Raw genomic sequence first — 12,491 nt, 5'->3', positions numbered from 1 at the left:
GATTAGTAGATGCCTAGGACTGGAGTGGATGAGGGGATTGGAGGGGAATGGGGGAGTGATAACTAAAGGGTTTCTTTATTAGGTGATAAAAATGTTCCAAAGCTGACTATGGTGATGACTGCATAATACTAAAAACTATTGGATTGTATACTTTAAATGGGTGAATTATATTTTCATAAAGCTATTAAAAAAAGTGGCCCAATGTACTCATTGCCCTTTAAGATCATCAGGGGCACCTTTTGCTTGCTTGCATTTTCTTATTTTCTATAATGACCAAGTACAGCAGATACAATGAAAAGCACATTTAGATTATTTTAATAAATTAGATCTCTAGTTCTTAATCTTTACTGGGGGCATGGATTTCTTTGAGAATCAGATAAAAGTTACAGATTTTGTGCTCTGAGAAATTCACATACAACATACTCACAGGAAAATTTTTAGGGGGCTCACATACCCCTGAAGCCCCCAGGGTCCCCTTAGAGACCTACGGACTCCAGTTTAGATGAATGTTGTCTACTTACAAAAGGAGACTTAAAAGCCAAACTGGCAGCAATGGTGAGAGCTGGATCTAAACAGCGGAAGATAGACCCAAACAGCATCAGTTTGCCGATTCTCACATCCACAGGCAGAGAGGCCAAGTGATACCCTAGAGGGGTCAGTTTCTCATCTGGAGTTAATGCTCCCAAGTCTCGTAATCGTATTTTTGAGGCACGGAGAGACTCAATGTGTGGTGGTTCAATGAGTCGAGAGAACACAGATTGGAGATTATGAGTGCTAAACATCTCTAAAATTTTAATTCTGAAAAAAGAAAACCAAATCATAATTTGTCAATTTTATTTCTGGTAAGATGACATAAAGGAGTAAGCTTTTTTCTTGAATGAAAATAATTTAAAATTCCCAATATATATGCTTTCATAAACCAGACAATGCTAGTTGAAATAAATTTTTAAAAAAATCTCTTGTCTTCTAGTTCTTCTAGCAATAAACTGCAGAAACACTTTCAGATTCTGAAACTTATTGAGATTCAGAATAAAATTCTATAAACTTTGAAAATACTTCTTTCTATAATAGGGGGTTCAAATTATGAAACGAAATTCAAATGGTCCACTTACTCTCTTTCCCACATCTGAAACTGCATGGTAATTGTTTATAAAATTAATCTGCGTTGTGTCCTGCCTTGTGACAGCTCTTGAAAAGCTACTGTTTCAAATTATAAATTTAAGCAATTTTCAGAAGACAAAAATCTAAATACATAAAATTTATTTCACTTTTAATTCCTTGTTAAGCTGTCAGCCTATAAACATACAATTTTACATTTTTACTGTGTACATATTTGATACCTAGCTTTTTTTCATTTAGATTTTTCACTTTAAGACATGCATTGAGAATAATCCAGTTACTTAAATTTCGAATGGCAAAAAAAAAAAAAGGATGAACCACGTTGGCCCACATAATTTACCTATTTCCCCATTGTTGTATATTTGAGCTATTTTTAAATCCTATGTGCTACATATATTACATTTTTCCCTTCTCTCATCCTCCCTCATGGGTCAATCAACTTTCAAAGCTCTCTCAAATCCCTTCACTCCTCTTCATTTGCACTCTGTCTCAGTTCAAGGCATTTGCTTGCCCAAATTCTTAAGATCTGACTATGGACACTTGAAAGCAAGGACTGTCTTGTCTCCTACAGTATCCCTAGTGCTTAGCCCAACCCTGGAAAATAGAAGGCTCTCAAAATCTACCTGCTGGATAAAAGAAGAGCTATACCATCTTTGTCCAAGTAACTTTCTCCCCTTGGGTTACTCTTAATGGGGGTCCTTTCTCAGAGTAATGACTGGGTTAAAGGGTACGGATAGTTTTAGAGTGCTTATATAACACCAAGCACATTTTCAGAAAAGTTGAACCAAAAGGTTCCCCGGCTTCAATAACATTGAGTTTGACCATTTGTTCACTAAATTCTATTTTATGATGTTTTTTCTTGTTTTTCATCAGGTAAGTAATGGAGCGAACAAGTTTTTTTGTTCACTTTGCTCTAACTGATAATGAGGCTGTAGATTTCTCCCTGTGATGATTTAATATTGGTGTTGTCCCTAGCAGAAACTTCTCGATGAGTGAGATTACTTTCCTAACTTACAAACATATCCTAAGGCTCTATTTTAGGGCCGTCCTCTGCAATGTAAGAGATCTTTATGTGCAGAAAGTTAAAAGGAATGGTGGAGGCAACCCTGAAGAGCTCTTTCTTTGCAAATGAATGAGTTCATCCATGTCCATTCTTAGCAAAATGTCTTCTACTAAGAAAAAGAAAACATGGAACTTAGGGTGAGAAGCATTTAGACCTTCTGGAAGCAGAATACAAAGATCAAGATGTACCTTAGACATAGCTGCTCCAATGGCACTCTTTGTATTTCCGGTAGCTGCTGCTTTAAAAGCTGGTGATTGAAGTGATGGCTAGTGAATAAATGGAAGCAGACCCCAGATGCAACACGGCCTGCTCGACCTTTTCTTTGCAGAGCATTGGCTTGAGAGACAAAAGTATCCTCTAGACTTTCCATCCCTTTGCTGGCATCATATCTATAATGAAAAAGAAAATAAAAAAGAGTTATTCTATAAAAACATGGCCAAAAGTCTACTTAGCAAGGACAGAAGAGATGAAGCACCTTACTTCTGTAGATAAAGACACAGTATCCTGTGTGTTCTGGGATAGTTGAGTCCCTGGTGGGAGCATGTAGTGCTGATTTAGATCTACTACCTACAGTTTCTTTATTCAACTCTTTTTCATTTTTATTTATTTTTGACAAATAAAAATTGTGTATATTTAAGGTGTAAAATGTGATGTTTTTATATATGTATACATTGTGAAATGATTACCAAAATCAAGCTAATTAACATATTCATCACCTCCCACACCAACTCTTTCATTCAAGCCATGCAAAGCATATGAGAAAAAGAGAGGAAAAATAATTAATTACTTCCAAAACTTTCCACCTCTGTGTGACTCTGATTTTGGTCCTGGCTATAGAATTACTCATATATTCACATATAGTTTTCAAAAACTGTTTTTCAAACAGTAATCCATGTAGCTTAATAGCATTAGCCATTAACAGCTGTGTCCCTCTAAATGAGGCCGCTTTAGTCCCCCTCTTATATCATCAAAAGAAAATACCTCTTTTCTTTCATTTTCCCAGAATCGATGACATAGACAACATCATCAATGGTTATGGATGTCTCAGCAATGTTGGTGGAAATTATAATCTTAGTTACACCGACAGGAGGTTTTACAAACACAGCCTGCTGCTCTTCACTGGATAAAGATGAATGAAGTGGGTGAATAACACATCTGAAAGGAAATAAAAGCATATTTAATGTTGTAGCACAGGACACTGAAATTGAATTATAGTGGGTGAATTTCTATTAAAACTAACAATATGACTCCAACTATCAGCAGCCTCTCCACAACCCTGGTCCTCAGGGTCCAGCTCTTCTAAATGGGATGGTTCTTTCTGATCCTTACAAAACATTTACTCATTTCCATGAACTAAAAACCTTGCATCAACTTGGGGAAAACTGAAGTATAATTCAGTAGTAAATAATCAAGAGGACTAAACAGTTGATATTCTGTAAGTAACAAGCCTAGAGCACACTAACCAGCAAAGAATCATTTTTCCACTACCTCTAAATCCAGAGAAAGAGGCAGAGACAGTGATGTATCCTAAGAAACTTCATTCTTATGTTTCTAGGGAGTGTTCACCTGTCACGTAGTTGTTCCCTTAGATATGAAGACACAACAGTATGTCTTGCTATCAAAATAGGAACTATTGGAAATTATTTTTTCTCAAAATGGTTGCATTTCTTTGTTGTTAATAACACTGGCTTCTCCCATCTCCTGTATCTGGCAACTAAAATTACATGCAATTTTGCTGAGTCACTACACTAAGTGAAGAGAAATATTTTTATTTAATGGGATGGGAAAGATTGATTTCCTGGAACAAATAGGTTTGTCTATCTCCAGCTGGCATAAACAAACATATTCTTGAGGAATGATAACAGGGTCTAAAGAGGGTGATGAACATCAAAAAGACCTTTCTGGTTATTCATTTTTGAAAATAACTGCAATAGGATACAGAAAGTAATTAACTTACCGATTACTACGTCTGTTGTTGAAAAGAGAATTCGACTGTAGCTGTTCATAAAGCATTTTGATTTCTGCCAGTCCCGGTAAAAATACAAGTATAGCACCTGAGTATATAAAAAGAATCAATCTGATAGATGAAAAAAAGGAAAAACTAATATGGAGTATAAAGCTATTTTGAAATGAAAAAATATAACAATCTGAGATTTATCAGTATCAATTTCCTTTTCTTTGTAAACCCCTCCAGGATTTAAATAGATAGGTGTTTTTATATGTTTTTTGACTTAATAACTACAAAATAACTGGGATACTACTATCTTTCTAAAACAGGAAAAACTGAAGTGTGGAAAAATATACTGCCTTAAGTTATACTAGAATTATTAGCAAAATTCTTTACCCTTTTTTAGGAAGATTAGCCTTGAGCTAACCGCTGCCTCTTTTTGCTGAGGAAGACTGGCCCTGAGCTAACATCCATGTCCATCTTCCTCTTCTTTATATGTGGGACGCCTGCCACAGCATGGCTTGCCAAGTGGTACCATGTCCGCACCCGGGATCCGAACCAGTGAACCCACGGCTGCCGCAGCGGAACATGCGAACTTAACCACTGCAAAACCGGGCTGGCCCCAGCAAAATTCTTTAAAGGTCTTTAAACATATTTCTGCAGTGTACTAGCCACCGACATTCTGTTTCTATAGGAAGAGTTATCCTTCTAATCTTCTAAGACAGGAAGACACTTCTCTCTATTAGTAAATAAAATCCATAAACATTGTACTGGAAATGAGAAAAAGAAGCTATAATTGGTTGGCCAACCTGGCAATCTAAATTCAGATATATGTTGAAGAGGCAACACATGACCTAACCATGCCATATTAACAGTATGGGCCTTTAAATTTTACATGAAAGAAAACAAGCAGTGATAACTGATTATAGTGTATTTCCATGCCACAAGCCATAGTCCCTTTCTTTTGTGACTTATACAGAAAGGAAATTAATACCATCTTCATGCCCCTCCTTTAATCTCTGGCACCAGATCCATAATCTTTCCATTATATACCACATACTTCTACTAAAAGACTACAAAATTTGAGTGGTAAAATAATCTATACAGATGGAAAAATATTTTTTATTTATATTTTTATGTGCCTTCCGCTCTGCCCTCATGGCTTGGCCATCTGTATCAGGGATATCTTTAATATTCACAAATAAATCACTGACTCTAATCACTACATCTACTGTTTTGAATTCAGGTAATTATCTAACATTTCTTTTTGCCTGCTATGCTTGGTTTTTTTCAATAATAGTCTTTTCCTTTGGCATAAAACAAGATATTCAGTCCGGTGACAATGCATTAGCCAATACTGGCTACTTGTCAAGAGATGAGAAACAAGGCACTTCCATAATTTTACGTGGCTTACACATCTCTTTAGAAAATACCACATAATGATTAAAGCCTAGGCAGAGGAGGGCAGCCATTCCCATTTCTCTCAAGCACTGTGTAATGAACACATAATGTAATCTTTTGATCTATGATTCCACTAAATGATCACCCAACATTGGCTGGTTCTATTTGTGCAACAAATATTTACTCCATACCTAAATATTCTAGGCACCATTCTAGGGTCTGAGGAATATTGTGGTGCACAAGAAACCCTTATTCTTACAGAGCTTACATTCTATTGAAGGAGATTTATCAGTAAGCAGAACTATAATCTTGAACAGTGTTAAGTGCTATAATGAAAATCATTTTTGGATTTTATGATAAAGTAGGTGGGGGGCAAGAAAACAGATAGGGTGGTCAGAGAATACTTCTCTGAAGAGAAGACATCTGACAGAAACCTGAATGATGGGAAGGATTCAGTTATGAGATCTGGGCCATTCATTCTGGGGGCAAGGGACTGCAAGTGAGGTAAGAAGGCCACTGGAACAGAAAGATGGTGCATAAGGGGAAAGTAGTGATTGCTCTGTGTAATAGTAGTGGTAGTAGTAACAGTGGTAACAACAACAATAATAATAATGATAACTGTATTATTATAGTTATAACATTATCATTATTAAGGTTAATAACTAGTGGGCATTAACTATATGTTAGACTCTGTGCTAAAATTTACATGTGGTTTCTTTTAATCCTCAAAATAGCTTTAAGTAAGAGGATTTATTATTGTCTTCATTTTACAAACAAGGAAACTGAAGCACAGAAAGATAAGGACTTTATCCAAGGTTACGGAGTCCCTGAATAGCAGAGCTGGGAAGTTTATCAGACTCCGAAGCCTGTTCTCTTAACCCCACTACCCTGTGGCCTCCATGTGCAGAGTCTTCATGTGATTCAAACACTCATTACTAGACTCCCATTTAGCCAGGAACTGAGTGTTTAATATGTGGACTATCCAGGCCTTCTTTTCAGCTTTCTTCCTCTTGGACTTTGTATCGTTAACAACTTTATGCTCGGTGTGAGCAAAAAGAGTGGGTGAACCTCAAAAAGTAAAAGGTCAAATTTCCCCCTGAAAAGCCTAATAAGCAACTTTACACACAACTTTGGGAGAAAAGGTGGGGATGAGGGCGAGGGCTCCAGGAAGGGGGGTGTACCCACAGTGCCCATTATCTCAGTAAGGAAGCTCCCTTCTCTTTTGCCATCTCACACATAAATGAAGACAAGAAGAGTTACCTGGAGGGTAGGAGTGCTTTCCATCCACAATCCACTCTAACAAGGCCTCTATTAATTCAAGATTAACCTTTTCAAAATCCATGATGGACATTGTTTTGATAACTGATTTGCTAACCCCTGAAAGAAAGGTAAAAATCAGAAGGATAATTATACCTTGTTGAAGACAATATGCCTGTGAACTAGGTAACTGTCTTGATTTGATTTAATAACACAGATGTTCACATTTAATGTACTGAAATGAACTCTTTTCTTTCAGTCTCTCAGAAAATAGAGGCTCACGCTAGAAGCACTTCTTGCTTGAACAATGACCTAAAGAGCAGGCGCCTGTCCCTGCTGGAAAGGCCCAGATAAGCCACTTTGAACTTTCCTCCTTCCTTCCCCTGTTTTATCCAGCACACATTTACTGACACTTTAAGTTCTAGACATAAAATTCAAAACCAAATACATTTTAGAAACACCTTCCAGATTAAACCAAATCACGAGTCAGATCAGGTCGAAGTTCAGGTAACAATAACCGATGAAAATCAACAGAGAGAGACCACAGCTTTCACCAGCACCCTTACAACAGTGACTCTTAACCTTAGGTTCCTTTGAGAAAATGATAAAAGTTATGGCTCTTCCCTGAAATATATATGTGATTTTAATGGCTTCACCAACACCCCTGAAGTCTATCCATAGACTTGAGAGTTCATTGTATAGGCTTGCAAACTTTTCTTTAATTTTCAATTTGAAATCATACCAAAATAAAAAGTTACAAAATATTGATGAGTATAATTTGTATTTTACTACCTACCAATTTTTCTATAAGGAACACGTTTCTTTAATAATCAGGAAAAAATTCACTGGCAAGTCTAATAATTATAATCTAATATGTGTTGGAACTGCTATTTTTTCTAAGTTTAAGGTAGTTCTGATGAATTAAAGACAATGTAACTATGAAACAAGAGCCACGTTTTTCTTCTGGATCATGGTAGGGGGGAAAAACTAGTTATCTCTGGCATAATTATAATATTCCCCAGGAAGCACATTACCTTTATAGCGAGCCAGGAGCTGCTTAAAATCTAACTGTTGATCTGGCACTGCATCTTTCACAGAATCCTGATCCTGGAGGTGAAGGGAGAGCCTGAGGTCTTCCTCCACTTCTTCAAATGCAGTTCTGTTGTGCCTTGCTTTAAGCTTCTCCTTTGACATCTGTTTCATGGAGCGCATATATGGGCTCCCATCTGGTAACACATACCTGAGAAAGGAAGACAAAGGACTGTGTGTGTGTGTGTGGGTCTGTTGGTGAGGAACAAAAATATTCACGTATTTTATATGCTTGTTCAGTAGAATGTTGCTCTGTTTCTGCCTAATTCATGTGCTATTCTTCCACATGCTGTTAATCCAGTCCAGGATTCTGTTGGCTGTGCCCTATATCTGGGGAGGAACACACTGGAATGCTTTTGGTTCTGTTTTAAGATAATTCTGGAGGCAGTGAGTTTGAAAAAGAGAATAAAGACAGGTAAACTAGTTGAAAGATGATTTCCCCAGAGATTAACATTCAATGGAAGTGGGATAGGGCCCAGAAAATAACAATTTTAACAAGCTCCCTAAGTAGCTTATTGCACACTAAAGTTTGAGAGGCACTGTTTTGGGGTTTTTAGCTTGAGAATATTGTACCATTAAATAAATACAGAATTAGGAGTGGGGCTTATTAGGAATGGAAGAAGCAGGGAGAAGGGAAAAAATTCTAAGTTGAGTTTAAGGTGCCAGACATCAAGGGTGTTTCATTCTGGAGCCCAGAGGTCAGGAATGAAGATACTGAACTGGCAGTTCTCGGCACAGAGGCTACAGCTGAAATCACATGAGTCTAAGAAAGCTAAGGAAGAGCTTAATAGTGAGAAGAAACAGTGTAAGGATAAAACCTTGGGGAATCTTTAAGGTCAAAGAGTAGGAAGAGGAAGCAGGGCTTTCAAAGGAGAGAAATCTGTTCATATCCAGTAGACATAACCATTTTCTACACAGTACTGAAATTATACAGACATCTTAACACTCACACTGTACTGCAAACTCCTTGAAGATGGAATGATGACAATAGTAATAGCTAACACTCATAAAGCATGTGCTATGTGTTCTAAGCACTTTGCAAGTATTAACGCCAAGTATTGATTAATTAATCAATCCTCATAACAACCCTGTGAAGCAGTTACCATTAACATACTCATTTTACATAGGATGAAACTGAGTCACAGAGAGATTAAGCTACTCATCAATGTTACAGCTGGTAAGTGGAGGGATTTAAATACTCGCAGTCTGTCTGTAGAATCAGTACTCCTTTTTTTCATATATTTGGTCTTCCATCATTTTTTAATAGACTTAATTTTTAGAGCAGTTTTAGGTTCAGAAAAATATTGAGCAGAAGGTACAGAGATTTCCCATACACCCCCGTCCCTCACACATGCACAGCCTCCCCCATTATCAACATCCCCCACCAGAGCAGTACAATTGTTACAACTGATGAACCTACATCAACATATCATTATCCTCAAAGTCCATTAGGGTTTATATTACATTAGGGTTTATATTAAGCACTCTTAATATACAATATTGCCTGTGAATTGCAAATAATTTGTATAATAAATATTTGCTGAAAGAAAGGGGAAAATAAAATGCTCAAATAGAAAAATTAGAAGAAAAACTAACACATTTATTATCCTGGCATTCTGTTTACAAAGACTTACAGTGAATCTTAATTAATGTCTTCCTTACCTTGTCACAGCAATTGCATCTTCCAGAAAAAACTGATCAACAGGAAATGTACGACCTAGAAAATAAAATAGAAAACTCTCAGATTACCTGTTGAACTATCTTGAAATAGTTTCTATATGTAAAATTCTCTTAAAACAAAGCTTGGCATAATAAGGCACTATTTGTTCTGCCATCTTAAAAGTATCAATAAAAAAAAGATTTTGATGATAAAAATTGGAAGGGATATAGTCCAGTTAGTAAAGAAAACAGAAGTGTACAGGTGGAGAGAGGATCGTTTGCTAATAAGATTGTTTTTTACCTCTTTTTTTTAACTTGTTATACCTTTCCCACCCTCTCTCCTCCCCCTGGGGTAAATATTCCACAAGTGTATTCTAGATCAAGCATATAATTTCTTCTTTAAATCTACTGTCAACATCCTCTATAACTAGATTAAGAAGTACTACTACAGTAGTTCCCCTTATCCACGGGGGATATGTTCCAAGACTCCCAGAGGATGCCTGAAACCACAGATAGTACCAAGCTCTCTATAAATTCTGTTATTCTCCATACACACGTACCTACAGTAAAGTTTAATTTATAAATTAGGTACAGTATGAGATTAACGACAATAACTAATAATAAAATAGAACAATTATAACCATATACTGTAATAAAAGTTACTCTAGATCTTAGCAACCTCAGCATGATTTTTTTCTTTCAAGTCGAGAACTTTCACCTTTTCACTTAAAGAAAGCACTTTACAGCTTCTCTTTGGCATATCTGAATTGCCAGCATCACAACTACTCTTGCGCTTTGGGGTCATTTAGTAAGTAAAATAAGGGTCACTTGAACACAAGCACTGTGATAGTGTGACAGTCAATCTGATAACCGAGACAGCTACTAAGTGACTAAGAGGTGGAGAGTATACAGCGTGGATATATGTCCCGGGCGGACTGATTTCAGATGATTCACGTCCCGGGTGGGGACGGAGCAAGATGGTGTGAGATTTCATCACACTACTCAGAACAACATGCAATTTAAAACTTATGAATTGTTTATTTCTGGAATTTTCCATTTAATATTTTCAGATCGCAGTTGACCACGGGTAACTGAAACCACAGACAAGGGGGTACTACTATAATATTCATCAGTCAGTGCTTCCAAACTGTCCCTCTGGCAATCAGTTGCAGAAGGATAAACCAAAGCCCAAGGTGATAAACTAATCCCAAAATGAAACTGAAAGCATCAAAAGAAGACCCAGACTACCCAACTTTACTTTCTGCCAGAGTGAACCAATATCCAGAAATGTAGCAGATCCAGCAATGAACAAATATGCTACACACAGATACAACTTCCCTCTTTATGACAGATTACCAATATAAGCGCACATTTTCATGTTAAACACAATGGAATGTTAGAAATCCTAATAACAGACTTTTTTAAAAAGCACATATAAAATTTATTAATTTCATTATATGGTTACGATCTCATTTGTTACAAACCATTCACTTCTCTAGAAAGAGGTATAAATATCTATTAATTTATACCTCAAATTAACTTCAAAATAACTATATTTGCTTAATAGAACAATACATATTTAATGACACATTTTAATCACCTGGTATAGTAATAACTGGGCAGGAATTGAAATATTCTGAAAAGAGTTCAGCATTTAAAGTTGCACTCATCAGAATAACTTGAAGAGTTGGTCTCTGTAACACAATGTCCTTCAAAACCAGTAGCAAGAAATCACTAGAGGAAAGAAAAGAAAACACCTGAGGATCAAACAAATTCAATACATGAAAATTAATAACTTTGACATATTTTGAGCAAGGAATGTGTAAAACCTATGTGAAAAAATTATAACACTCATAGAAAGATGTGTCATGTTCCCAGATGTGAAGACTTAACATTATAAAGATATCAATTTTCCCCCAAATTAGCTAAATTCATTGTAGTATCAACCAAAATATCAATAAGATTTGTCACTGCATTTGATAATTCTACTACTTGATATCTACATGTACATAAAGAGGCATATACAAAGATTTTCATTACAGCATTGCTTGTAATAGTAAAGCAACAGGAACTACCTAAATGTCCATCAACCAAGATATGGTTAATTACAACAATATTATCCCTTCTTTGGAATAACATGAGACAGATAAAAGGAATAAGGTAAAGTTCTAAACACTGACATAAAAATATCTCTAAGACATATTGTTAGTGAAAAAAATCCCACTTGTAGAACGACATGTACCGTAGAACAGCTATGTCCTAGCTGGTCTCCCTGCTTCAGCCCTGGCCTCCCTGAAATCTATTCTCAATACGGGAGACCAATAATTCTGTTCAAATGTAAATCTGATTGTGCCACTCTTTTGCTCAAAATCCTTCAATGACTTGCTAAAGTCCTCACTAACAAGGCCCTACGTGACAAGATCTGTACCCCCACCACTCATTTTCTACCGCCCTCCCTCTTATTTACTTGGCTCCAGCCATACTGTCCACCTTACTGTCCTTGAGACATGGACCTCAGGTCCTTTGTATATGTTATTAATGTGCCTAGAATGGGCTTCTCCCAGACATTCACAGAGGTAGCTCCCTCACTTCCTTCAAGTCTTTACTCAAAAGATACCTTTTAGCCAGGTCTTACCTGGCCACCCTATTTAAAATTTCAAATGGTCCCCTCCCTTGCATTTCATATCACCTTTCCTCTTGTTAGCATGTAACATACTCTATATTTTACTTATTTATTTTGCCACTTGTTGGGCTCCCCGACTAGAAGATAAGATCTATGAGGACAGGGATTTTGATTATTTTGTTCACTACTCCAGAATCTAGAACAATGCCTGGAACATAGTAGGCACTCAGTAAATATGTGCTGACTTACTAAATGAATATATCATTTGTGTAAAAAAAAAAAAGGTGAGAAAACAGAAGTACCTATTTCTAACAAAGTAAACAACTATGTCA

General features: G+C 36.5%; 1 protein-coding gene across 10 annotated transcripts in view; it reads right to left on the bottom strand.

Annotated features, from left to right (window-relative positions):
• DHX57 (DExH-box helicase 57) overlaps positions 1-12,491 on the bottom strand; it is a 52,075-nt gene that overhangs the window by 16,878 nt on the left and 22,706 nt on the right. For all 10 annotated transcript variants that reach the window (XM_070572861.1, XM_070572859.1, XM_070572866.1 and 7 more), the window contains 8 exons: positions 11,137-11,270; positions 9,540-9,594; positions 7,823-8,028; positions 6,792-6,908; positions 4,140-4,236; positions 3,164-3,337; positions 2,371-2,571; positions 522-798 (listed from right to left, as the gene is read on the bottom strand). In XM_070572861.1, coding sequence (XP_070428962.1) covers positions 522-798; positions 2,371-2,571; positions 3,164-3,337; positions 4,140-4,236; positions 6,792-6,908; positions 7,823-8,028; positions 9,540-9,594; positions 11,137-11,270 — 1,261 coding nt within the window. The remainder of the gene's footprint in view (positions 1-521; positions 799-2,370; positions 2,572-3,163; positions 3,338-4,139; positions 4,237-6,791; positions 6,909-7,822; positions 8,029-9,539; positions 9,595-11,136; positions 11,271-12,491) is intronic.

The sequence above is a fragment of the Equus przewalskii genome, chromosome 14 (genome assembly GCF_037783145.1).
Source record: "Equus przewalskii isolate Varuska chromosome 14, EquPr2, whole genome shotgun sequence".
Lineage (NCBI taxonomy): Eukaryota > Metazoa > Chordata > Mammalia > Perissodactyla > Equidae > Equus > Equus przewalskii.
This window is presented reverse-complemented; position numbering and strand designations above follow the sequence as displayed.